This window comes from Octopus sinensis, linkage group LG5 (assembly GCF_006345805.1).
Source record: "Octopus sinensis linkage group LG5, ASM634580v1, whole genome shotgun sequence".
Classification (NCBI taxonomy): Eukaryota; Metazoa; Mollusca; class Cephalopoda; order Octopoda; family Octopodidae; genus Octopus; species Octopus sinensis.
The window spans coordinates 83664958-83692566 of record NC_043001.1 but is presented as its reverse complement, the minus strand read 5'-3'; the positions used below and the strand labels follow the sequence as shown (position 1 = coordinate 83692566).

Genomic DNA, 27609 nt, shown 5'->3' with positions numbered 1-27609 from the left:
ATGAGGACAAATATCCGTCGAATGTAAATAATGTAAATAATGTATACAATCCTGTCAAGTTGATTGTACCTGTAATTCAAAAAAGTACAGCCCTGTCTCACATACATGCTGTGTATTTTGATTCTGCCTGAGAATTACGTTAAGGATTACACGCGTCTGTCGAGTACTCGACTGTTGACTCATTAATTCAAGAGCAGATAACTTCGTTGATCGAACAACTGAATACTTATCGTCGAACGACGAAGGTCTACCATCGTCACCATCACTACCATACACAGAGTAAATTTATTTAATTTCAATTGATCAAATTTATTGTAACCGACGCAGAAGAAACATTCGTTGACCACTAGACATCAGTGTTACATAACTAGGTACTTCAGAGAAAGGCAGACAGTTCCAAAAGTACTTGTCACAGAACTAGTAAACACTACCGTCACTAGAATAAGACCGTAACAATGGAAGGACATATATTGCTTCACAATACAATTTCAACAATTTGCTTTTATTTGTATCGACGTCAAATTTTCTTCTTCCCCTCATTTCTCCAGTACATTTGTCTTTCAGCACTTACTTTCCTCTCTCTCCAATCGATATTTTGTTCTTTCTCGTATTGATGATGTCTAAGACCTTCCCTGAATTCCAACTCTTATGTTTGTTTTTACCCCATTTTCAGCAAAAATATTTTTTTATCATGTGCTAAGAATTTTCTAATATTATTTAGTGTGTGTGTGTGTGTGAGTGTGTGTTTTCGTTTCTCGAAAAGGAATTATTTTGATTCTGAAATCTTTTTATTTTGTTGCAGGAAAACTAAAACAGAACAATGGAGTCGTTCTAACAGATATTTACACGATTTCTGACAAACTCCCACCGCAAGATCAAACTGGATTGAAAAACAACGAGAAAATGGAAGCAAACAGTAAGTGGTTCTTTGTCATATCCTCAAATTTTATACATTTATCGCTCACAAAATGTCGTCGTAAGATTGACAGTCGGCGGCAGATCGAGAAAGAAGTGCATTTGACATTTCGAGTTTAAGGTCGTCTTCAGAAACATAGAATGTGTTTGCGTGGGTACAAAATGGACGACGTGGCAATAACAACACCAAAAACACAGAGTATAGTCATTGAGTTGATGGTCAAAACTAAATAGAGTTGTCTGACGTTTCGAGATTAAACGTTTCTTCAGAATAACAGAACAAGAGAAAAGAACAGAAAAAAAACAATGAAAACAAGGTGAATAAAGAGACGCCTTAGTCCACACCAGACCATGTTTTAACATGGCGTTATGTGATTAAAATGAATTTGTGATTAAAATGCAGTTTCAACACAAGTCCTTGGACCAAGTCACTTCCAAAGAAATACAATTCCTAGACATAAGTGCATAAATGCATTGATTAAAAACATTTTTTCTCTATCTCTTTCTCTCGTTCTTTATTCTGAAGAAGTGTTTAAGCTCAAAACGCCCCTAAAATCTTTTTTTTTTTTCCTTCCTTTAAGTGTCCACCTAAGTACACAGTATTCACTGTGATTCTTGGTTTGGTTGTTTCTGTATCGACAATTATGGCCATCCTGTCCGACACTTTATTCATGTCAGGTCGAACTTGCTCGGAGTTGCCTGACTTCATCACGCCATCTATCACGATCCTGTACCCATATTTGCACAAAACTGTTTATATTTGTGTGTATGTGTGTGAAAGTTTGAGCTTTTCTTATTGGCCTCCCGGACTGCTGATTTAAGTGTGCCCATAATAGTGTATTACAAATGAGTTTTTACTTATCTCTTTGACAATGTTCTGCAGAACGCATGTTTCCCCTCCCCCCTCTCTCTCATGTGACATGAATTATAGCTAGAAGATTGCCGTACCGTATTTTGTTTAGCTAGATGTCTTTTCCAGATTTTCAGCCTGTAGCACACGAACAGCCTGTAACACACGAGTGTGAGTAAGCACCATCAAATTTGCCCTTCAGACATTTGGTGAGTATCTAAACAGAGGACCCATACAAGAGGACCGATTCAACAGTGTCACGGAAGAAACTTCTTTTAAGATTATTTGATAGCGTCGACTGCAAGATGACACGGTGGCTAATCAGGGAAGCTCAAACTTTTAAGAGACGATTTTTTTTCTGTTGATGCGATGTTGTTCCCTCAATATGCGAAAGGGTCTACAAATTTTAGGTTTTCTTACGTAATTGTGCTTTGTGAGCACTCTTGATTTGACATAAAAACCAATATCTCCAGATGTTTTTTTCCAAGGTCATGTAAGAAGAGTGTTAATTTCTGAGACAGCGTCTGCAAACAGTGATATTGTCAGCCTGTTATAGTTGTAGTAGGGTGAGTGGGGAGGAGGAAGGAAGAGTTTTGTCAAAGTGAGGTCGAGTATTTTTTTCTTCTATTTTCTTTACTTTTTATCACTGGAGGAGTGAAGGACATAGTGTAGGCAGATAATAAAATAGAAATGGTGCTTGATTCACACACACACACACTCAACACACACACACATACACACACCACACACACACAAACAAACACACATATATACGTGGCTGTAAGTAAATCTATACAATATATATAATATATATATATATATAATATAATATATTATATATATATATATACATATAATATATATTATATAATATAATATATATATATATATAATATATATCTATACATTATATATATTATATATATACATATATATATAATATATAGTATATATATACTTATATATATATATATTATACATATATATATATATTCCATATATATATATATATATATATACATATATATATATATATATATATAATATACATAATATAATATATATATACATTATATATATATATATATATACATATATATATATATATATAATATATATATATATATATATATTATATATATACATAGACATATATTATACTTAGAGATATGAGGCTTCGAGCAAGCAGAATCGTTAGCCGCCAGGCGAAATGCTTAGCGGTATTGCGTCTACTGCTACGTTCTGAGTTAAAATTCTGCCGAGGTCAACATTGCCTTTCATCCTTTCGGGGTCGATTAAATAAGTACCAGATACACACTGGGGTCGATGTAATCGACTTAATTCCTTCTCCCAATTTGTGCTTCCAGTGGAAGGGATTATACTTAGATATATGCACTCATACATTTATACATCATTTACATTTGACGGATATTTGTCCTCGTCTGGTTTGTTGCTAACACAACGTTTCGGCTGATATACCCTGCAGCCTTCATCAGGAGTCTTGGGGAAATTTCGAACCTGGGTTCTCATTCCCAAGGTATTTTTCGATGTCATCATCATCATCATCATCATCATCATTATTATTATTATTTTTATTATTATTATTATTATTATCATTATTATTATCATCATCATTATCATTATTATTATTATCATTATTATTATTATTATTCAGGTCATGTCACTGCCTGGAATCGAACTCGGATCTTGGGGTTAGTAGCCCGCGCTCTTAACCACGAGCATATGGCGTAGTGGTTAAGAGCGCGGGCTACTAACCCCAAGATTTCGAGTCGATTCCAGGCAGCGACCTGAATAATATAATGATAATAATAATAATAATAATAATAATAATAACATCGAAAAAGTAACTTAGGAATGAGAACTCAGGCTCGAAATTTCCCCAAAACACCTGATGAAGGCTGGAGGATATATGAGCCGAAACGTAGTGTTAACACAAAAAGCAAGATGCGGACAAATATCCGTCAAATATAAATAATTTAAATAATGTAAATAATTCCTCATCTCTTAAATATAGAACTGTAACGTACATTTATATACACATATATTATACATATATGAACACGCATACAGTTACAAATACACAGACATATACTTTAATATACATCTACATATATTATTATACGATACACACACACAAGTACATATATAAATACAAGACTTGAAGCCGCCCTTCAAGCTCCATTCAGACCACCTTTGAGGCCTTCGGGTTACATTTTCCATGTTTTTTTGTTTTTTTATTCTCACGATGAAAATTTGCGATACTTTCACGGAGTTATATGTGCTTCCAAACTCATTGTAGTAATTAATTCACTTAATATTTTTTTAACTTGAACCTCCATTCGTACTAAGCGAGTAAAATGTATGACTATCATAGCTATCATAATTTTTCCATCACTCCACCATTTCTGAAAAAAAAAATGAGATTGAGATAAAATGAATAGGATCCATTTCATCTCAATCTCATTCTATCTTCTATTACAAATCTTTAGAGGGATACTGTAACCGGAACAGGAAGATTAGTTTCCCACCTAGACATAAGTTTCATAAACTACGAAATATAAATATCCACACTACCACACTTGAAACGTACCTGTTATGACTCTTTATCTCGATTTGAACTTACATGATGGTATTTAGATTGCCTAAGTTTATTTCTGCAAATGTGCTAAGCACTGATGCTGATCATAGTTTAATCAATAAGCGTACGAGCGAGGTAAATGCAGTAAAAATAGGGGGTCAACGGGGCCCCATTTAAGTGTCCCTTCAGAAATTGAACCTCCTTACGATTCGCCCTGGGAGTTCATGGTATGAAATTCATTTTCATTGAGTCGATTTGGTCGCCATTGCCATGTATTTAGTTTAAAATGCAGTAAAAATGGGGGGGGGGTCCCAATTAGGTGGCCTTTAAAAAAAAGATTTCCTTAGGACATTCCCTGGGATTAGGGGAGTTTCCGGTTTGAGTTTCGTTGTCAAGGAGGAGTTAACGAACATAAAAATGTAACGGACAGAAACATCACTCAAATATATATATTATATATATATATATATATTATATATTAATATATATTATATATATAATATATATATATTATATATATATAAATTAATAAATAAAACATATGCATATATACATACATATATGTACGTACCTACCTCAACATGTATATATACATGCATATATGGGTACAGGACACCAAAAAAACGTCGAACACAATGAGAAACGAAAACATAAACACAAAAACAACGAAAAATATTTATACACACACACATGCATTCGTGCATTCGTACGTACCTATATATACATGCATATGTATGCACATACACACATATATACTTCTATACGTATGCGCATACACTCATATATACGTACATTTACACATATGAGAGACAGAAAAACTACGTTTTAGTCAATACTAGCAGTATCGCCCGGCGTTTGCTCAGGTTTGTAAGGGAAAAAAACTATAAGCATTTTTAGAGAGTTATAGCCAAAAAAATAGCAAAAAAAATGGGAAAAAAAATGATGGTAAATTTTTTTTGAGAGTTAAAAAAGGTCGAGTTGCGTCCCCTAGACAGTCTGTGGTTTGTGTTTCTGATTCTCGACCCCATGTCGAATTTATCGTTTTTTTTCAGAACTGGGGGAACTTTTCAAAATTTTCGCTGCGTTAGTTTTGAATTATGACATTGGGCTATGTGTGTGTCAAGTTTCATCAGAATCGGTTGAAAGCCGTGGTCAGGGTGAGGGTACAACCAAACAGACACACAGACACACACACAGACAAACTGCCGTTTATATAGAGAGAGATAAACAAGAGGTAAAAAAAAAACTAATACATTCAGTCAGTCATTTCTAGAAGTTTTCCGATATTTTTCCTGGAATCGAATTCACGCACATATACATGCGCGCACACACACACATAAATATGCATGTAGACATACATATACATACATGTATGCATACATACATTTACACACACTCGCATACATTCATACACGCATGCATACAAGAACACGCATACATGTTCTTGTATGCACGTGCATACACACACACACATGCGTGCATACATGCACGCAGACATAATCACACGCATACATACACGCATGCATACGCACACATATACACAAATGCGTGCACACACAAGCATGCATAGACGCATGCATATGTACACACATGCATGCATACACATATATGCATATATATATACACACACATACGTTCACATACACATACATATTTGCATACATACATTCATGAAGGGACATTTCCACCGATTTCGATGTATGAGGCTTAATGTAATATTTAGCGGCTTGTATCTACAGTGAGAGGCGCAATGGCCCAGTGGTTAGGACATCGGACTCGCGGTCGGAGGATCGCGGTTTCGATTCCCAGACCGGGCGTTCTGTATGTTTATTGAGCGAAAACACCTAAAGTTCCACGTGGCTCCGGCAGGGGGTGCTGGCGACCCCTGTTGTATTCTTTCGCCCCAACTTTCTCTCACTCTTTCTTCCTGTTTCTTGAGTAATGCTACGATGGACTGGCATCCCGTCCAGCTGGAGGAAACACATGCGCCACAGAAACCAGGAAACCGGGACCATGAGCCTGGCTAGGCTTGAAAAGGGCGCAAAAAAAAATGATATATCTATAGTGAGATATTGTAGTAGCTTTAAATTTACAAACAAAATCTACGGACTTTACAAATCGCACTGCGATTCCCCTGTTTATTATTAAATTTTCTAACCCTTAGGATTCAAAATCTGTTAAGCCATAGCAATACAGTTTCCTCCATAATTTTCAACCCTGCGCTTTTCTTCTCAATGACGTTATGGCTAGACCTCCAATAAAATAAAGTCGATCTTTGTTTATCTTTCTATCGTTAGAGAAGTCTGCCAACATTTCGTGTACTATCGACCAACATGAAGTAAAACGGTATTGAGAAACCTTAGGTAAGCAGTCCTCACCTATCCGAATTACGTGACTAATCCATCTGAATTGAGACTGGAGATTTCCGGGGGTTTTTTAATAATAAAAACGGACTATGGATTAAGACGAGTGGGCGCGGCTGTTTTGGATGCTGGCGATTTGTCATGGTTGACTGGATTGTGAATCTGTCTTGGCGACAGTACTTTGGGGCTCTGGAGGCAAACATGTGCGGAAATATATACATACAGATAGTGTGTGTGTGAGAGAGAGAGAGAGAGAGAGAGAGAGAGAGTCAGACAGACAGACAGACAAGTATTACAATTTATTATGTTTCTTTACTACCCACAAGGGGCTAAACACAGAGGGGACAAACAAGGACAGACAAACGAATTAAGTCGATTATATCGATCCCAGTGCGTAACTGGTACTTAATTATCGACCCCGAAATGATGAAAGGCAAAATCGACCTCGGCGGAATTTGAACTCAGAACGTAACGGCAGACGAAATACGGCTACGCATGAGCTCTTACTCTTTCCCCATACACATGAAGAGAAATATACGTAAAGAGAACTAAAGAAACGTTAAAATGAAACATTATGAAATCAAATAAGTCACCATCGAATCAACGACACCATATAGGCGGGGTCAAAATGGCTAAGCCAAAACGTTTCGTATGCCCAGACTTTCTCCTTCCTTATGTACCCCCAGATGATACGCAGGCAATGTTAGAGAACGGTATGTATTTGTTTTATATGGGACTAGCAGTATCGCCCGGCGTTGCTCGGGTTTGTAAGGGAAATAACTATATAAGCATTTTTAGAGAGTTACTTCCCTTATAGATGCCAATTCGGGCTTTCTTAGCCATTTCTGTTTTGGTGTCTTCAAGCCATGAAGTCGTTGTTCTAAAAGAACGCTGGTCTCCTTGACAACGCTTTACGACGTTGATTTCCTTACACTCCCTTCCCCACAGCTTCACGAGGAGGGAAGAAGGGGGAGAAGCAAACAGGTGCAGATGTGAGTGTGGACGCCAACTCCGCCGCCATCGACACACGAAAAATTATGCATTAAAATGGAATAAAAAATGATGTTAAATTATTTTTAAAATCGTAGACTCATCGTAGACGCGCGCTAATAGCCAGACGGGGTCGATATGAATAACGACTATAAGATACCTGAATTTGGTTAAACTGCACCGCAGAATGTGGGAGTAGTTAGGAATCTAAATCGAAGGGGACAGACACTCACACAACTACAGTTTTATATATATAGATTTATAAGGAAGCCAATTTTCAGATACGTAAAGCAAGATAGAAAGAACTGCAGTTCGATCCACGTCAATTTTTCTCTTCAGATAGACACTGTGCTGTAGTTTATGAAAAGAGACAGTTTGGATAAATCATTAACGAACTCATCATCTACAGAAGCACTTATATTAATTATTTTATCCAACTAGGGAAAAGACTTTACACATTTTAGATCATGGTCATCCATTTGTAAGTTGGGAAGGTTCTATTTCCTTCTATATAGAGAGACAAGTACGGTCATGAGTCATTTCTAGAAGTTTCCCAATGATATTTTTCCAGGAATCGAATTCACACACATAACGCAAACACATATATATATGCACACACACACACACACACACACATATAAACATGCATGCAGACATACATATAAATACATGCGTATACGTATGCATGCTTACATACATTCATACACGCACGCATACATGTTCTTGTATGCGCATGCATACTCACACACACATGCATGCATACATGCACGCAGGCATAATCACACACATACATACACGCATGCATACACACACATATACACATACATACACACACATATGCATATAAATAAACTTGGTCATATATAAAAACTAGAGAACTCAGAGAGCGCAAACCTCCGCCAAGGGGCAACACCAACGTCGTCTCAACGATTCGCTGGAAATGATTTTTAAAACGAGAACATCTAAAATAAACTCGACTGCTCTCACAAATGGGAATACTAAAAATGAACCCGACTGCTCTCAAAAATTAAGTAAAAAAAAACAAAAAAAAAATAGGAAAAATCCGCAGGAGTGGCTGTGTGGTAAGTAGCTTGCTAACCAACCACATGGTTCCGGGTTCAGTCCCACTGCGTGGCATCTTGGGCAAGTGTCTTCTACTATAGCCTCGGGCCGACCAAAGCCTTGTGAGTGGATTTGGTAGACGGAAACTGAAAGAAGCCTGTCGTATATATATATCTATATATATATATATATATATATATATATATATATATATATATATATATATATATATATAAATATGTATGTGTGTGTGTATATGTTTGTGTGTCTGTGTTTGTCCCTCTAGCATTCCTTGACAACCGATGCTGGTGTGTTTACGTCCCCGACACTTAGCGGTTCGGCAAAAGAGACCGATAGAATAAGTACTGGGCTTACAAAGAATAAGTCCCGGGGTCGATTTGCTCGACTAAAGGTGGTGCTCCAGCATGGCCGCAGTCAAATGACTGAAACATGTAAAAGAGAGTAAAAGAGAGTACCGGATCGATCTCAAAATCTAATCAGTTCGTGTCAGTTACGAGGCCAAACATCCCTGAATATGACCGACACTGATAAACTATTTTATCCTAGATGTTAAAGACGATGACTGTCAGCAATGCTCGTGCTGAAATTTGAAGTCGAAAATAGCAAAATAAACTAACGCTCTCATCTACAAAGCTAAGTCGTCCAGAAATATGCAAGATCTCCGGCTTCGCAATGACGTGGATGCAGTGCTGGATTAACCATAAGCAAATTAAAAACATGCTTGGGGCATCAAGGGAAAGGGCCACTACAGAAATGGTAAATGGTTTGTGGCTCTAAAAGTCACTTTAAAGTTGCTAAAATAATATTCTGTGGAGGCCCAGTGGCCCAGTGGTTAGGGCAGAGGACTCGTGGTCGGAGGATCGCGGTTTCGATTCCCAGACCGGGCATTGTGTGTTTATTGAGCGAAAACACCTAAAAGCTCCACGAGGCTCTAGCAGGGGATGGTGGCGACCCCCTGTTATACGCTTTTGCCACAACTTTCTCTCACTCTTTCTTCCTGTTTCTTGGGTAACGCTGCGATGGACTGGCGTCTCGACCAGCTGGGGGGGGGGGGCACGTACGCCACAGAAACCGGGAAACCGAACCCATGAGCCTGGCTAGGCTTGAAAAGGGCGCATAAAAAAAATGATATTCAAAGTGGTTTATATGATTGGAAATATAATTTCGAAGTGAGTTTCTGATCAAAGACTTTGCTATTAAAGAAAAGTCAGAGAAAACTTTTGAAATATAAATAAACTTGGTCGTATATAAAAACAAGAGCACTTAGAGAGGGCAAACCTCCGCCAAGGCAACACCAACGTCGGTGTATATATATATATATATATATATATATAATGTGTGTGTTTTTTTATGTATCTGTGCTTGACAACCGGTGTGGGTGTGTTTATGTCCCTGTAAATTAGTGAAAGAGATCGACAAAATAAGTACAAGGCTTTAAAAAAATAAGTCTTGGGGTCGGTTTGCTCGACTAAAATCCTTCAAGGCGGTGCCCCAGCATGGCCGCAGTCAAATGACTGAAACAAGTAAGAAAAAAAAAAAAACATGTATATTCCCTCTCTCACACACTCACACACACAAAATGTATTTGCATATATATATATATCATATATGATCTATGTGCATAGAGCTAAGGTAGATATATGCGTGCGTGTTATGTGTGTGTTTTATATATATATATATATATATATATATATATATATATATATATATATATATATATATGTGTGTGTGTGTGTGTGTGTGTGTGTAGATGGAACATACGCAAAGAAATTCGATACTCAAGAACTAGGTTAATGATAAGAATATAACACGAAAACTGAAACAAACGACGTTCAAAGTAGTTTTTGAGAACAAGTGAAAAGTCTCAAAATCGTGCTTGTATGCAAGCTAACTCTTGTAAGTAAGTGAGTGAGTGAGTGAGTGTGTGTCTAAATATATATTCGTAGACAGATGCGAACAAACAGACCGACAGAGATAGATAGATGCAGACAGGCGGCGAGCTGGCAGAACCGTTAGCACGCCGGGCGAAATGCGTGGCCGTATTTCGTCTGCCTTTACGTTCTGAGTTCAAATTCCGCCGAGGTCGACTTTGCCTTTCATCCTTTCGGAGTCGATAAATTAAGTACCAGTTACGCACTGGAGTCGATGTAATCGACTTAATCTGTTTGTCTGTCCTTGTTTGTCCCCTCTGTGTTTAGCCCCTTGTGGGTAGTAAAGAAACAGATAGATAGATGCAGACACATAGACAGAGGGACAGACGGACAAATGGATACAGACAGAAAGACAGAGAGAGAGAGAGAAGCAGCCTGACTGACAGACAGATAGAAGCAGACAAACAAGCAGACAGGGAGATGCTGATAGACAGACAGACACATACAAATTGATGGATGCAGGCAGGCAGGTAGGTAGGTAGGTAGGTAGGTAGGTAGGTAGATAGATAGATAGATAGATAGATAGATAGATAGATAGATAGATAGATAGATAGAACGAGAGATAGATAGATACGAGTGTATGTGCATGTATATTAATGCACTCATGCAAATATAATGTTGCATAAATGAGCAATACTTTTGTATTTAAACTGCAATAGCAGACTCGGATTACCAGCTGTGAACACACACATACACACACAGCATGCTGACATAAACATGTATACGTAATTATGTGACCGCGCGAGCATAAGCTGATGCATACACACACAATAGTTCATCCTCTGACTCACATCTCACTTACATACTTACATAAGCACATACATACACAAATTGCCTGCACCAATCATCAGATACATCCATTAAGATGTGCTTAACAATGGAAGGCATCGCCAACAACAATACCCTTACCGCGTCTTTCACATTTATTCAGAAGACACACGCAAACAGGAAGGACACTGATATACACCCATTCGTTACCTCGAGGTAGGTGCAAACTTAAGACTTACCTGCCCTATTACATAACAGCATTGTTAAGAGTGTGGGACAAAATGCTAAACGAATTTCTTCCGGCTCTTTAACGTTCTGAGTTCAAATTCCATTCAAGTCGTTTTTGCCCTCCATCTTTCCGAAGGGCGGTGAAATAAGTACCAGTTGAGCACCGGTGTTGATATAATCGGCCGATCTTCTTCCATTTGTACGTACCGAGTTCAAATACAGCAGAGGTCAACTGTATATTTCATCTTTTAGTGGATCGATAAAAATGGGCGATCTTTCGTCTCTAGTAGACCTTTCCGTCGATTTCCGTAAAAAACATTTTTTTTTTTTACATATGGGCTTGCGGGAACTTTTGAAGTAATGAGAGCGAAAGAGACTAAGAGAAAGCGATTGTATGACGAGGGAAGTTCTTTTGAAGTTACCCTGCATGGGAAGCATTGATGTACATGTGTGTGTGTGTGTGAACTTCAAAAGTTCCCGCAAGCCCATATGTAAAAAAAAAATGTTTTTTACGGAAATCGACGGAAAGGTCTACTAGAGACGAAAGATTGCCTAAAAATGAAGTGCTAGCTGAGTACTGGGGTCGATGCTATTGACTTTAATAGCTTTCACCTTTTGCTTGCTGGTTTGACTTGATAGAAATCACAATACACCGTCTTTAAAAAGTGTTGATACACTGGATTAAGAAGCCTTAGATATGAACAAAGCATGGGATCATCGCAGCCAAAATATTTTTAATTACAGATCTACGAAGTGAGTGATGGTGGGGTGGTCATCTGAGAATAATTAGCAATAATAGAGACCGAGCAAATTTAAAGAAAAAAAAATTAAGTAATATTTAATAATTGGCGGGAAGGAACACTGCAAAAATGGTGTCTATAGGGGTGAGGAGAAAGCGCCAATTTATCTTAAATAAATTTTAACGACAAAATATATGGACCCCAAGAGTCGTATGGGTCCCGGTTGAGAACCTATTTCTTTACTACGCACAAGGGGCTAAACACAGAGGGGACAAACAAGGACAGACAAACGGATTAAGTCGATTACATCGACTCCAGTGCGTAACTGGTACTTAATTTATCGACCCCGAAAAGATGAAAGGCAAAGTCGACCTCGGCGGAATTTGAACTCAGAACGTAACGGCGGACGAAATACGGCTACGCATTTCGCCCGGCGTGCTAACGTTTCTACCACCTCGCCGGCTGGACTAAACTCTTCAAGGCAGTTGCCCGCGTCTGGCCAGTGAATGAAACAAGTTAAAGAAAAAAGTGCACCGCAGGTCGTTTACCTCGAAAGATTTCATGTTGTTGGATCCATTCAAACCTGTGATCGATGGTGATCCAACCGTAACCATTTCCTTTGTATACTTAGAGCTACACTGTCAAATGTGTAGTACTTTTTTTTTTTAATTTGTAGGGTATGGTCCCAGTGAAATTTAGCTGCCATGAATTCACTTTTGGTTTATTAAATGCTTAAAATTCGAAGTAAGATGTGATCGTGAGATGTGCTAAAAATAACAGCTAAATAGGCCTTAAATCACGCACTATTTTTTTTTTAATTAGTAGGGTATGGTCCGACTGAAATTTAACTGCTAGTTCTAGCAAATTAGCGACCACATAGGGACTACCATGTCATTGGCTAGAATTTCATGAATTCACTTTTGGTTTATTAAATGCTTAAAATGCGATGTATGATGTGGTCATGATATGTGCTAAAAATAACAGCTAAATAGGCCTTAAATCACGCACTTTTTTTTTTTTTTAATTAGTAGGGTATGGTTCGACTGAAATTTAGCTGCTAGTTCTAGCAAATTAGCGACCACATAGGGACTACCATGTCATTGGCTAGAATTTCATGAATTCACTTTTGGTTTATTAAATGCTTAAAATGCGATGTATGATGTGGTCATGATATGTGCTAAAAATAACAGCTAAATAAGCCTTAAATCACGACCTTTTTTTTTTTTTTTTTGCATAATCGTATAAATTCCCGTATGTCGAATAGAAATCTTTTATGGGGGCACCAAACTCTTTTAAGTGCTTAGGGCCTCGATAGGTCTTTATCCGGCCCTGGCCGAAAAGGAACCCAAACAGAAACATACGCTAGAGAATTTCAAGTTCATAATTCTGCTGTACACGCGTGAAAATTTTGGCAAAGGTACTCGCTAAACAGGAGGAAAGAGGGAAGCAGGGCTGGTCCTTTTGATGCCCTTTCCCTTGATGCCCCAAGCATGTTTTTAATTTGCTTTATGGTTAATCCAGCACTGCATCCACGTCATTGCGAAGCCGGAGATCTTGCATATTTCTGGACGACTTAGTAAAAAAGTTTACTAAAATTACAAAAACAGTTATGGGGGGTTATATATTCGTGCGGGAAATAAAAATTTCGCCATTATTTCATTTGTTTACAATTCACAACACGTGCAGTCACACACAAAATGACAGCTTCCAAATGCTGTTTTCTGACTGGGTAAAAAAATATCAAACTTTAAGCCATTGTAAATAAAAGATTCAATCCAGGAATTACGTTCGCCAGATCTTCATCGGAAGGACGTCGAAAATGCGTGTGAGCGTGCGATAATAGGCGAACCGAAAATTAAAAATAACAAAACAACCAATGTCAGAAAGATGTACACGTGGCTCACTCTTTTTTCTCCCTCTCTTATACTGAGCGCCAAACTTCATACAATCCACGTGTGTGTGTGTTCCTTTGACTTTCGTTGGTTTATCATTTTTGGTTTTCGATTAGTCTATGTGAGTGTGAGAGTGTGTGTGTGTGTTTGTGTGTGTGTGTGTGTGTGTGTGTATGTGTGTGTTGACAACAGATGGTGGTGTGTTTACGTCCTCGTAACTTAGCGGTTCGGCAAAAAAGTCCGATAGAATAAGTACTAGGCTTACGAAGAATAAGTCCTGGGGTCGATTTGCTCGACTAAAGTCGGTGCTCCACAGTCAAATGACTGAAACAAGTAAAAGAGTATATATATATATATATATATATATATATATATATATATATATATATATTCATGATATTTAAGTTCATTTATTTATTGGCTCTACCAAACTCACACACCCACATGTAGTCGTGTGTACCTTCACTCAAGTGTAGACGAAGTCACAAAACCTTGAGTCGCCTTCTCTTCATTCATTCATTTACACTTTCTCTTTCTCTCTCGCATCTATCTTTCAGCTTATATACGGGCTTTTCTACTCTAGGCACAAGGCCCGAAATTTTGGGGGAAGGGGCCAGTCGACTAGATTAACGTAATATGCAACTGGTACTTAATTTATCGACCTAGATAGTATGGAAGGTAAAGTCGACCTCGACAGATTTGAACTCAGAATTTAAAAGCAGACGAAATGCCGTAAAGCATTTCACCCTGCGTGCTAACGTTTGTGCGGACTAACGTATATACCTATACACCGGCTGTTCATATAGTTATCTTTACTACTTCCACAATTTATCGTAGAAATAGATGTGTTGCATGCAACCAATGGAACCCACGTGGAAACGTTCTAATATTTCTTACAAAACTTTAGGCGATCTTTCGTCTCTAGTAGACCTTTCCGTCGATTTCCGTAAAAATTTTTTTTTTTTTACATATGGGCTTGCAGGAACTTTTGAAGTAATATACATACATATACACATACACCGAGTAAAAAATTTCAGTTATCTCTTTCTTTCACACATTACTCTGTCTCTTCACACATACTAACAGAAGCACTTCACTTACACAACATACTGTCTGTCTCCCACACCTCATCAAACACACACACACACATATACATCAATGCTCCCATGCACGGTAACTTCAAAAGAACTTCCTCGTCATTCAATCGCTTTCTCTTAGTCTCTTTCGCTCTCATTACTTCAAAAGTTCCCGCAAGCCCATATGCAAAAAAAAAAAATTTTTACGGAAATCGACGGAAAGGTCTACTAGAGACGAAAGATCGCCATTTGTTTTTTTTTGTCTGAAATTTACCACTTCTAAAGGTAATTTATGGACGTTCTGTACTGCTCCCCTTCCGTCTCTTTCATGTCGTTCTATCGCTGATCCCATCCCTCTCATATACAATATTACTTTCCCATTTCCTCTCTTTCCACCCCGTCTCACGACTTATATTTCCTTTTCCTTCTTGCAATTCATTTTTCATCCCCACCAACATCACTTACGAAACGAGAGAACCTATTTCTTTACTAACCACAAGGGGCTAAACACAGAGAGGACAAACGCCGAGCAAAATGCATAACGGTATTTCGTTTGTCGAGCTGGCAGAATCGTTAGCGCGCCGGGCGAAATGTTTAGCGATATTTCGTCTGCCGCTACATTCTGAGTTCAAATTCCGCCGAGGTCGATTTTGCCTTTCATCCTTTCGGGGTCGATAAATTAAGTACCAGTTACGCACTGGGGTCGATATAATCGACTTAATCCGTTTGTCTGTCCTTGTTTGTCCTCTCTGTGTTTAGCCCCTTGTGGGTAGTAAAGAAATAGGTATTTCGTTCGTCTTTACGTTCTGAGTTCTAGACCTGCCGAGGTCGACTTTTCCTTTCATCATTTCAAGGTCGATTAAAATATATACCAGTTGAACACTGGGGTTGATGCATTTGGCTTACCCATCCCCCGAACTTGTTGGCCTTGTGCCAAAATTTGGAACCAATCTACTAGAAGTAGCAGTCAGCTTTTCATCTTCTAAAGCAGCGCTTCTTAAATTTTTTTCATTCATAACCCCATTTTTCATCACAAGACTTTTCACGACCCCAAATATTTAATATGAAATAAAACATACAAATAAATACATAAACCAATCGAATAAAATATGTATTGTTATCTATACACTTATTGAAATGAACACAACCAACTACACTGAAAAATACACACGTTGTCACAGCACTGGTCGCAACGGCGCCGCACGCGCGTTTTATTGCCGCAGCGCTTGCGTGGGCGCATCACGTTAAATATTGTGCATTTGTGAAATAACATATAAACTGAAATTCAAGTGTTTGAATTTAATTTTCGCGCTCCCAGCATTTCGACCCATTTGGGGTCGCGACCCGTAGTTTAAGAAGCGCTGTTCTAAAGAAATAAACTTTAAAATGAAAATAATGCACTGCTAACACAAAAGTAAGGCACGATATTGACTTGTAATTCTTTCATCTACTTGGTAGTATATTATGGTTGCAGAGCAAAATACTGTGTCTTTGCTAGCAATTAATATTTTCATACCAGTTGCCAGGAATGTGCTTGATATGTCTGTTGGTCTCTCCTATTGTGTTACATCGCTAAATTTTGTGGGTATTTAAGCAATGTGTTCGTAAATAGTTGATGAGTTGGATGTGGTGCTGATGAAAGAGCAATAACTCTTGAAATGTGCATATACACTCATCACCTACTTTTACTATCTTCCATTATGTACATAGGCTTATTCATATACGAAACGTAACTTTCAGTGCTGGCTCCGAACTCTATAGAAAATCTATAGAGATGAACTTATAAATATAATACAGTACCTAACAAATAAAATAAAAGAAAGAAAAAAATGAAAGAGAAGACAGTATATTCACAGACGAGACAACTTTCATATTAAGCAACACTAATAATAGATATAAAAAAAACATAAAAATAAACAAGCTTATTTCAAAATTATGATGCTAGGTGTTTCCATTATTTTATCCAACTCCTGTGTGAATATAAAAAAACGGAAAGGATAGATTAGATAGGTTAGCCCTGGGTGATCTTTCGCTATAACGTACTACTTTCACTTTCTCAGGTCGTAACTGGTACTTTGGCAGACGCGGTATTGTTGTTGTTGTTGAATTATTGTGTTCATATACACATATACGTATATATATATATATATATATATATATATATATATATATATATATATATACATACATACATACATACATACATACATACATACATACATATATATATATATAGTGAGAATTTACAAAAAAAAAGACGACGTGTGTGTAAACAACGAACAGATGTATTAGTTTAACGCTCGGGAAGCGAAAAAGTCTTTTTACGTTTCGAGCCTACGCTCTTCAGCAGAAAGGAACATAGAAATAAATAGGGAGAGAAAATACATGTATGTATGTATGTATATGTATGTATGTATGTATGTATGTATGTATGTATGTATCTCTCTCTCTCTCTCTCTCTCTCTCTCTCTCTCTCTCTCTCTCTCTCTATCTATCTATCTATCTATCTATCTATCTATCTCTCTATCTACCCATCTAGAAAAAAAAGACAACACCACCACACTGAAAAATATTAACAACAATCACAAAAATCTGAAACGATGTGATATAATCATACACACATTCAGACACTGAAGCGCTGAGCATTTAGAGACTTTTGTGCCCCCATAAAAGAATAGGATATTGGCCTAGGAACAATCGAAGAACCCTACTGATCCGATGTTACCATGGCAATCAATGGCATCAAAAGGACCAGCCCTGCTTCCCTCTTTCCTCCTGTTTAGCGAGTACCTTTGCCAAAATTTTCACGCGTGTACAGCAGAATTATGAACTTGAAATTCTCTAGCGTATGTTTCTGTTTGGGTTCCTTCTCGGCCAGGGCCGGATAAAGACCCATCGAGGCCCTAAGCACTTAAAAGAGTTTGGTGCCCTCATAAAAGATTGTGTAATTCAAAATATAATCAATAGCAAACCATAAAATAAATTATTTTTCAAAACGAAACTAAACAGTTACAGGGGAAAATAATGTTTATATTTGTATACTTCTACTTTATTTATATTTGAAATTTTCTTCCTACTTCTTTGAATTGCAAAGTCTTTGATCAGATCCTCAAAATTATTCTTAAGTAACACATCTGCATTCTATACTTAGTAGAGATGAAGGCATCCCGAATATTATTTTAAACAGGTTTAAAGTGATTTCTTTTGTGCCGTAAGCCATTTACCATTTCTGTGGTGACCCCCCCTCCTTCCCTTGATTCCCTAAGCACGTGCTTATTTTGCTTAATGGTTAATCCAGCGCTGTTCAGAAACATTCTTATGATTCATACGACAAAAATAAGCAACAATGCACACAAAAATTCGGTCAAACTAAAGTGTTTGACCGAAGCAAAAAAAGAAAGAAAATAGTGCAATGGGTGTACAACAAAATGTAGTAAACGAATATGGAAAAAAATGCGCGCTGGCGAACGGGGGCGGGGAGAGGACTCGGAAAATTCACATCGGGAATGTTCCAAGTCCTCTCACCATTTCCTCGTCCGTCGGCGAAATTTTTTTTCTTCATATTCGTTTACTGAATATTATTTTACACCTAGTACACTATTTTTTTTTTCAATTCTTGTGATGTGTGTTGGGGGTGCGGACTCGGATAATAGACACGATCCAGTAACCCTACTTCGACATCCAGTCACAAAAATGAGAAAAAAAAATAGTGTAATAGGTATAAAACAACATGTAGTAAACGAAAATGAAAAAAAAAAAAAACTGCACGCTGGCGAACGGGGTGGGGGCGGAAGGAGAGGACTCCGAAAATTCAGACCTTGACCTTTAAACTCCAGTGTTTGACCCGAGTTACTGGATCGTGTGAATTATCCGAGTCCACCCCCCCCCCCCACCACCACCACCACCGTGTTTGTGACACACACCCAATCATGCTTTTTTCACGCCAAACTTTCCACTAGATTGGTCAGTAATACTCCGAAATTTTCTTGTTAAAATAAAATTCAGCTCTCTCTTTTACTCTTTACTCTTTTACTTGTTTCAGTCATTTGACTGCGGCCATGCTGGAGCACTGCCTTTAATCGAGCAACTCGACCCCGGGACTTATTCTTTTGTAAGCCCAGTACTTATTCTATCGGTCTCTTTTGCCGAACCGCTAAGTAACAGGGACATAAACACACCAGCATCGGTTGTCAAGCAATGCTAGGGGGACAAACACAGACACACAAACACACACACACACACACACACACACACACACACACACACACACATACACACATATATATATATATATACATATATACGATGGGCTTCTTTCAGTTTCCGTCTACCAAATCCACTCACAAGGCTTTGGTCGGCCCGAGGCTATAGTAGAAGACACTTGCCCAAGGTGCCACGCAGTGGGACTGAACCCGGAACCATGTGGTTGGTAAACAAGCTACTTACCACACAGCCACTCCTACGCCTTTTACAAAAAAAAAAGAAAAAAAAAGCAACTTATTTCTACCATTGTTTTAGAGGTTCGTTTACAAATACGTAAAAATTATAATAGGCACAATTTATATGTGAAAAAATGGTGACGCAGCATGATCGGGGCCATAGGGGAGTTTGCACTGAAATAGAAAATTTCAAAAGAAAGCAAAAAGAGCAATTACATTAAATATAAATATATGCCGTGCCCTCTCTCTCAGCACTTGCCTTATTCCAGGCACGCAGTTGGACCACGTTACGACAGGCGTGGATGTATGGTAAGATGGTTGCTTCCTAACCATATGGTTCCGAGTTCGGTCTCTCTGCGTGGCTCCTTGAGCAAGAGTATTCTGCTATAGGCGCAGGCGTGGCTGTGTGCATAGTTCAGTCTCACTGCGTGGCTCCTTGGGCAAGTGTCTTCTATAATGTCGGGCCGACCAAAGCCTTGTGAGTGGATTTGGTAGATGGAAACTGCAAGAAGCCCGTCGTATACATATATATATATATGTGTGTGTGTGTGTATGTGTCTGTTTTTGTCTTCCCACCATCGCTTGACAACCGAAGTTGATGTGTTTACGTCCCCGTAACTTAGCGGTTCGGCAAAAGAGACTGATAGAATAAATACTAAGCTTACATAGAATAAGTCCTGGGGTCGATTTGTTCGACTAAAGGCAGTGCTCCAGAATGGCCGCAGTCAAATGACTGATACACTTTGTAAGTAAGATTTATTAAACTGATGACAATCTGCAAACTAGGTCGAAAATCTTCACAGTGTTTACCGTTTTACAAAATTAAACTAGAAAATTAGACATAACAGAGAACGCAATTGAAAGAATTAAAAAGAAAAAAGAGAAAAGAAAAACGAGAAAAAAGAAAAACACAGAATAATTCACCACCTTATGTTGAAAAGTTGGGGCGCTGGGAAACCTCTCTAATGGCGATTGGGGCATGCCAGCACGCTTACAGCGTTTCTGCGTATGATGGCTAGGCTGATGCGCTGGAACAGCCAAGCGAGTTGCCAGTGAAGGCAGGAATCTCGCAGTTAGTGGTCCGACCCCACCAAACGTCTCGAACCCCGCAGGATGGAAGATGTAGTTGGCCGATCGCGGTATTTCAGGATTTTGTTCCGCTCGGCCGCAGAAGCTGTGGATCTCGCCCTGACCGCAGCATCCAGGATGTGCAAAGAAGCAAAGGAGTCACTAACTGTTACGTCCCAGAAAAGGCATCTGCCTTGCGATCAGAGGCACAAGGTGAGGCCGTCAGGTCTCTTCCCATCACATCTGGACAATCCAGATGGTTCCAAGATGGAGGGGATGTTTACCCGAGCCAAGATTCTCTTGAGTATCAGGTTCAACTCCGTATGACAAGCGAAGCGACCAGCATTCAAGCGGCAAGAAAGGCCATGGAAGCCTGTAAAGTGAGGACCCGTCCACAACAACAGTGGCAGAAACGTTAGCGCGTCGGGCGAAATGCATAGCGGTATTTCGTCTACCGTTACGTTCTGAGTTCAAATTCTGCCGAGGTCGACTTTGCCTTTCATCCTTTCAGGGTCGATAAATTAAGTACCAGTTACGCACTGGGATCGATGTAATCGACTTAATCCATTTGTCTGTCCTTGTTTGTCCTCTCTGTGTTTAGCCCCTTGTGGGTAGTAAAGAAATATATATATATATATATATATATATATGAATAGTAGATGACAAAGGAATAAACAATTATCTTATGAACCTTATTAGCTTACAGCTGTTTCCGCTATTGGATACGGTGGACTCATAACTAAGTGCCTGAGTAACAACACCATATACTCGACTAACGTTTCGTTCAGATGCATAAGCCAGGGAAATCCATCAGATCACAACTATGTAGGACGCACCCCTTTGAGAATACCATATGCATCAATGATAACTGCATGGTATGTAGGATTAGCCCTGGCATTAACTGTAGAACAAGTAATGTAGTATACAACATAAGATGCATAGAAGGTGCTTATAAAGACATGAACATGACACACATAGGAGAGACATCTAGGAGCATTGTGGAAAGACTAAATGAACATTTAAGAGAATATGACAACGAAAAACAGTCCACCATACTCTACCAATACGCCAAGGACCAACATGGAGGTAACCTGGGTCAACTTGACATCCGCGTTTTATCTAAGCATCCAAAGGACCCAACCCTCAGACAAATACAGGAGTACGTCCTCATAAATGAAACATCCCAAGTACTAAAAAGGAAATATACGTAGTAGGTAATCATACCCCCCATACCCACAGTTTATATTTATGTACATGTAGACTAGTTAGTGGGCTGTTATGTGGATGTATGTATGTGTGTGTATATGTATATGCACATGTATGTAGGCAAATGGATATGAAAGTAAACAGATAGACATACAGACAGATAGGTACATAGGTAATATGAACAGACAAGCACACATACGCAAATGAAGACTGAAACACATGACCATATACACACACACTTCACACAAGGACACATATGGAGACACATGTCCACTGATATACAACCATATATACAGACACAGTACATAGTCACAAAAACCCATACACACACACACACACACACACACACACACAAGGAGACAGAGGCACACAAACACATGAATATGCAGAATACAAACATACCAACGTATACACATACATATTATATATACATACGCACATACACACATGCATACACACATTTGAATGCATGCATATATATATGCATACAAGCATACATACACACATGTGTATGCACACACACGCTGACCCACACACATGCGCACAAACAAACAAAAAGAGCGCAGCTTGAATAACGAACGGACAGAGTCAACAACTGTTGAGAAGTTTGCAAGACGCAACGAAAATTGTAGGAAAATAAATAAGTAAATAAGTGGAAATTTTACTGGTGAGTGTGTTAAATCATAAGGCATTAAAAAAGAATGACTCTCCCAGACACAACAGAATATGCTTCAACACACGAATTCACATAAAGAATCTTGCAAACCAAATCCAAAAACGTAATTTAAAAAAAAAAAGAGGAGGAAAAAAACAACGCGAGTACCGTAAATCCTCGAGTATAATACGCAGGGGAATTTTAGGGGGTTGTACATCTGAAAAATCTAAACCTTGTGTATAAGACGCACCCCTTCTCTAACTTGAGTCGTGCGTAATGAAGCCAGCAACACCTAGTCGAACAAAAACTTCTGCGCATGCGTAATACAATAATGGTGATGTTCTTAACTGTTATATGGGAATGTGAATATGTTTTCAAATTGTTTTTGTTACATGTTGTTATTCTGTGTTCTGAATACTTTTTATTTTAATAAATGTTGCTTACAACAAGTTATGGGTGATTATTTTATGACTTCATTGCTTTCAGGCTTAGCTTAAGGTATTTTTGCGCCCGACATCACAAAATGCGTCTGAATAAACATTGCCGGACAGCAAATAGAGACTCTGATATTGCTTAGAAAATATTTTTCATTTTTAACCTCGTATATAGTATGCACTAGGGATTTTGACCTTTAAATTTTGGGGAAAAATGCGGATTATACTCGAAGATTTACGGTACGAAGTGCATGCTAAGATTTAATGAGACGGGTTAATGTTTACAATATTTCCCGGAAATGAAATAAAACAAATAGTGCAACGGGTGTAAAAAAAATGTATAGAAGACGAATATGAAAACAAAAATGCATAGAAAGCAACGGGGCTGGGGGAGAGGACTTCGGAAAATTCACATGATCCGAGTTTTTCCCTCGGAAAATGGGGATCTTTTTTAGTGAAATTTTATATGAATACCTTTCAAACGACATAGAATATGATTATAAAGAAATTTATGGGGAAAATCTTTTCCCGATGGGGTGGGGAGAGGACTTCGGAAAATTCACAAGATCCGAGTTTTTTCCTCATAACTGTTAGGGAAATGGATTTTTTTTTTAATGAAATTTTATATAACTACCTTTCAAACGGCATACATTACGGTTATAGAGAAATTTGTGGGTGGGGAGAGGACTTTTGGAAAATTCACAAGATCCGATTTTTTTCCTCGCAACTTTAGGGAAAATGGATATCTTTTAATGATATTGTATATGTATACCTTTCAAACGGCATGCATCACAGATGCTTAATGTGCCACTAAACCCTTATTTTTGTTCGGAAAAAAGTGGGGAGGTAAGAACCGGAATGAATTACGGTGACCGAATATGCCACAATCTGCAATCAATATATCCAGTGATTTTTAAGAAGTATATAAAAGATATTTTGTTTTAATATTATACTTTTACTTGTTTCATACACACGCAAACACTGACGTAGCTTTTATAAGGATTTTGTATCATCCTTTGTCTCTCTTGTCCAGATTTCGTTACCACTAATTTTTATCACTTCAGCATTTTCACTAATTATTCTTTTCAAACTTGTTTGAATTTTCAGTCAAATGTAATCCACACTCTAGAAAACGTATTTCTGCAAAATGCTATCTTAAAATATGGGTAAAATAGGGGGGGGGGCTAATGCAGTTTCGCACCTCACCTCCAAAAACGCATTTTTTGAAAAAGTTTCTTCGGATTCCTAATTATGGTAAAGGCGCACTTGTAAAAATTTCACGAAATTTTAAAGACAGAAGCTGCCCCCATTTTGCGGACAAAAAGAAAAAAGTGTTTTATGGCACCGTAATTCATTCATCGAAAAAAAAACAATATTTTCCAATAATCCCCCCACCCCGCGCGCTTTTTTTTTCCGAACAAAAAATAAGGGGTTTACGGCACATTAGACATCCATAATGCATGTCGTTTGAAAGGTATTTATATACAATTTCATTTTTAAATATTTATTTTCCTCAAAGTTATGGGCAAAAAACTCGGATCTTGTGAATTTTCCGAAGTCCTCTTCCCACCCCTTCGGAAAAGATTTTCCCCACAAATTTCTTTATAATTATAATCTATGCCTTTTGGAAAGTATTTATATAAAATTTCATTAAAAAAACCCATTTTCCTAAAAGTTATGAAGGAAAACTCGGATCTTGTGAATTTTCCAATGTCCTCTTCCCACACCCACCGTTGCTTTCCGCGCATTTTTGTTTTCATATTCGTTTCCTACGCATTTTTTTTACACCCATTGCACTATTTTTTTTTTTTAAATTCCGGCTGAGACACTCAGAGGGAAAAGAAAGAGTGGTTGTTTTACGTTTCGTGCCAAGCTCTTCTTCGGAAACAGGAGACATAGGAGAGTCCAAACGAAAAGGAAGAAAGAGGGGGTGAATCGCCAACAGTCCACGTGTAGTTACATTTATGAAATAACCGGAAGTAGTTGAACAAAAAGAAAGGGCTTTCTGAGACAAGAGAGTGAAGAATGGTTGGTATCTGTGTGTATGTGGTGGTATGTGTGTGTGATTGCGTGTGTGTATGGTAGCGTGTGTGCGTATGGCAGTAACTGCGTGTGTGCGTGTGATGGTGGTTGCATGTGTGTGTGATACCGTGTGTGTGTGTAGCAGTAACTCTGTGTGTGTGTGTGTGTTGTATCAACTGTTTACATGTGTTTGTGTGAGTGGTCTGTGTGTGTTTGTTAATGTCGTAGTGAGAGCTCAGCAACTATGGTGGCAGGTGTGCATATGGGTGGTTGTGATAGTGTGTATGTGTTTTTGCACGTATGCGTAGATGGGATGGTCAATAGTGAGTAGGGGCAGCTTGAAGGGTGTCTGAGAGGCAGTCTGAAGGCTGTGTGAATGGATGTGCGTGTGTGTGTGTGTGTGTGTTGGTATGTGTACATAGACGGAGTGGGAATGTGTGTGTGAACATGTGTATGGGTGCGTATGTTTGTCCCTTTCTCTCTCTCTCTCTCTCTCTCTGTATATATATATGTGTGTGTGTGTGTGGAGGGTTGTATATGCGTTCGTGTGAGTGTCGTAAACATTCATTCATACATACATATATACATATATACGCACACACATTCTATAACTTATTTCCGTTCTTTAGCGTCAACTTCACTCAAACTTTCTGTTATTTGCTTTGCTATACATACGCAGATTCAAACTTATCTTTGAGTGCTTTATTATAAGTGGCCGGGCATATTTTGAACTTGTGTCACTCCCAGGAAGCAATATGTGTGTGTGTGTGTGTGTATGTGGAGGCACATGGCCAAGTGGTTAGAGCAGCGCGGACTCGCGGTCGAGGGATCGCGGGTTCGAATCTCAGACCGGACGATGTGTGTGTTTATGAGCGAAAAGACCTAAGCTCCACGCTGCTCCGGTAGAAGGTAATGACGAACTTCTGCTGACTTTTTCGCCACAACTTTCTCTCACTCTTTCCTCTTGCATCTTGCAGCTCACCTGCAACGGACCTGCTTCCCGTCCAGGTGGGGAACCTATACGCCAAGGAAACCATATATATCATTCGTTCCTTCTCGAGCCACGCCTGGCTCATAAGGGCCGGTTTCCCGGTTTTCCTGGCGTATAGGTTCTCCACCTAGACGGGACGCCGGTCCGTCGCAGGTGAGCTGCAAGATGCAGGAGGAAAGAGTTAGAGAAAGTTTTGGCAAAAGAGTCAGCACAAGTTCGCCATTACTTTCTGCGTCGCATTTAATTAAATAATAAATAAATGATATATATATAAACCTGGTGCGCCTGCATTACTACAGTAACATGGCTGAAATGCATAATATAATAAAAGAATAACACATGCAAATCATATACTATACATTCTTACACGTTTGCTGTTACACACGGATGTCCGTGGCACTTTTTCAGAAATGTTGTATTCCCACCCCGAATTACTCTTGCGTAAGACAAACACTAACACATTTCATATACACACACAAACACAACTTTATTGAAACACGGTTATCCACCATAAAGCTTTAGATACTTCATAAGTTTTCTTGTTTTTATTATTATTTCTTCTATTTTTTGGCTCATATTCCGCACAACAGCCTATCCTGAGGTTGTTGCCCATGGAAAGACTTCCACCCGTCCCTTCCACTCCATTTCTCACAAATTTGTTTATTAAAAATTTTCTTTTTTTTTGCCAAAAATCCGTTTTCGGATACGGTGGTTCCGAAAAATTGTCAAAAATTCCCACCCCCGTTTCCTCGCAACTTCTTCAATTTTGACTTTTTTCCACAATACTAACCCTAAAACCCTAACCCTAACCATAAAACCCTAGCCGTAAGTACAGAAATGTTTTGAAATTTTTGTCCGAATCCTGATGTCCGTATTTTTTCTGCATATTTCGAAAAGAAAAAATTGTTAAAAAATATTTTACAAAAATTTTAGAAATTTTTTTTCAGAATCATAATCTCCATATTTTTCCGCATATTTTGAGAAAAAAAAAATTCTGAAGAAAGTTTTAAATGAAGGAAATTGGGGTGGGGGTGTTAATTTAGAAATGTCGATTTTTGCCAGTTTTTTGGTAGATTCGTATTTGTGTTGAAAAAAAAAAAAAGAAAGTTTTTAAAATGGGTGATGGGGGGGGGGGGGGGGCAAAGTCTTGCCCAACGTGGTACTACTCTGAATACTGGAGTACAATATGGAATTCACTTCTGGTTGCGTGTCGTACTTTACTGCGTTCCTCTTTTGGTATCTATCTATCTATATAATATATATATATATATATATATATATATATATATATATATATATATATATATCACCATGATCGACCGGGCTATCAGATGTTGCTACACATCGCTGGTCACAATG

At 38.3% G+C, this 27609-nt stretch overlaps 1 protein-coding gene across 3 annotated transcripts in view; it reads left to right on the top strand.

Annotated features, from left to right (window-relative positions):
* The window catches only part of LOC115212317 (sulfate transporter), a 295950-nt gene that overhangs the window by 161131 nt on the left and 107210 nt on the right, over nt 1-27609 (top strand). For all 3 annotated transcript variants that reach the window (XM_036502783.1, XM_029781178.2, XM_036502784.1), the window contains one exon: nt 803-916. In XM_036502783.1, coding sequence (XP_036358676.1) covers nt 803-916 — 114 coding nt within the window. The remainder of the gene's footprint in view (nt 1-802; nt 917-27609) is intronic.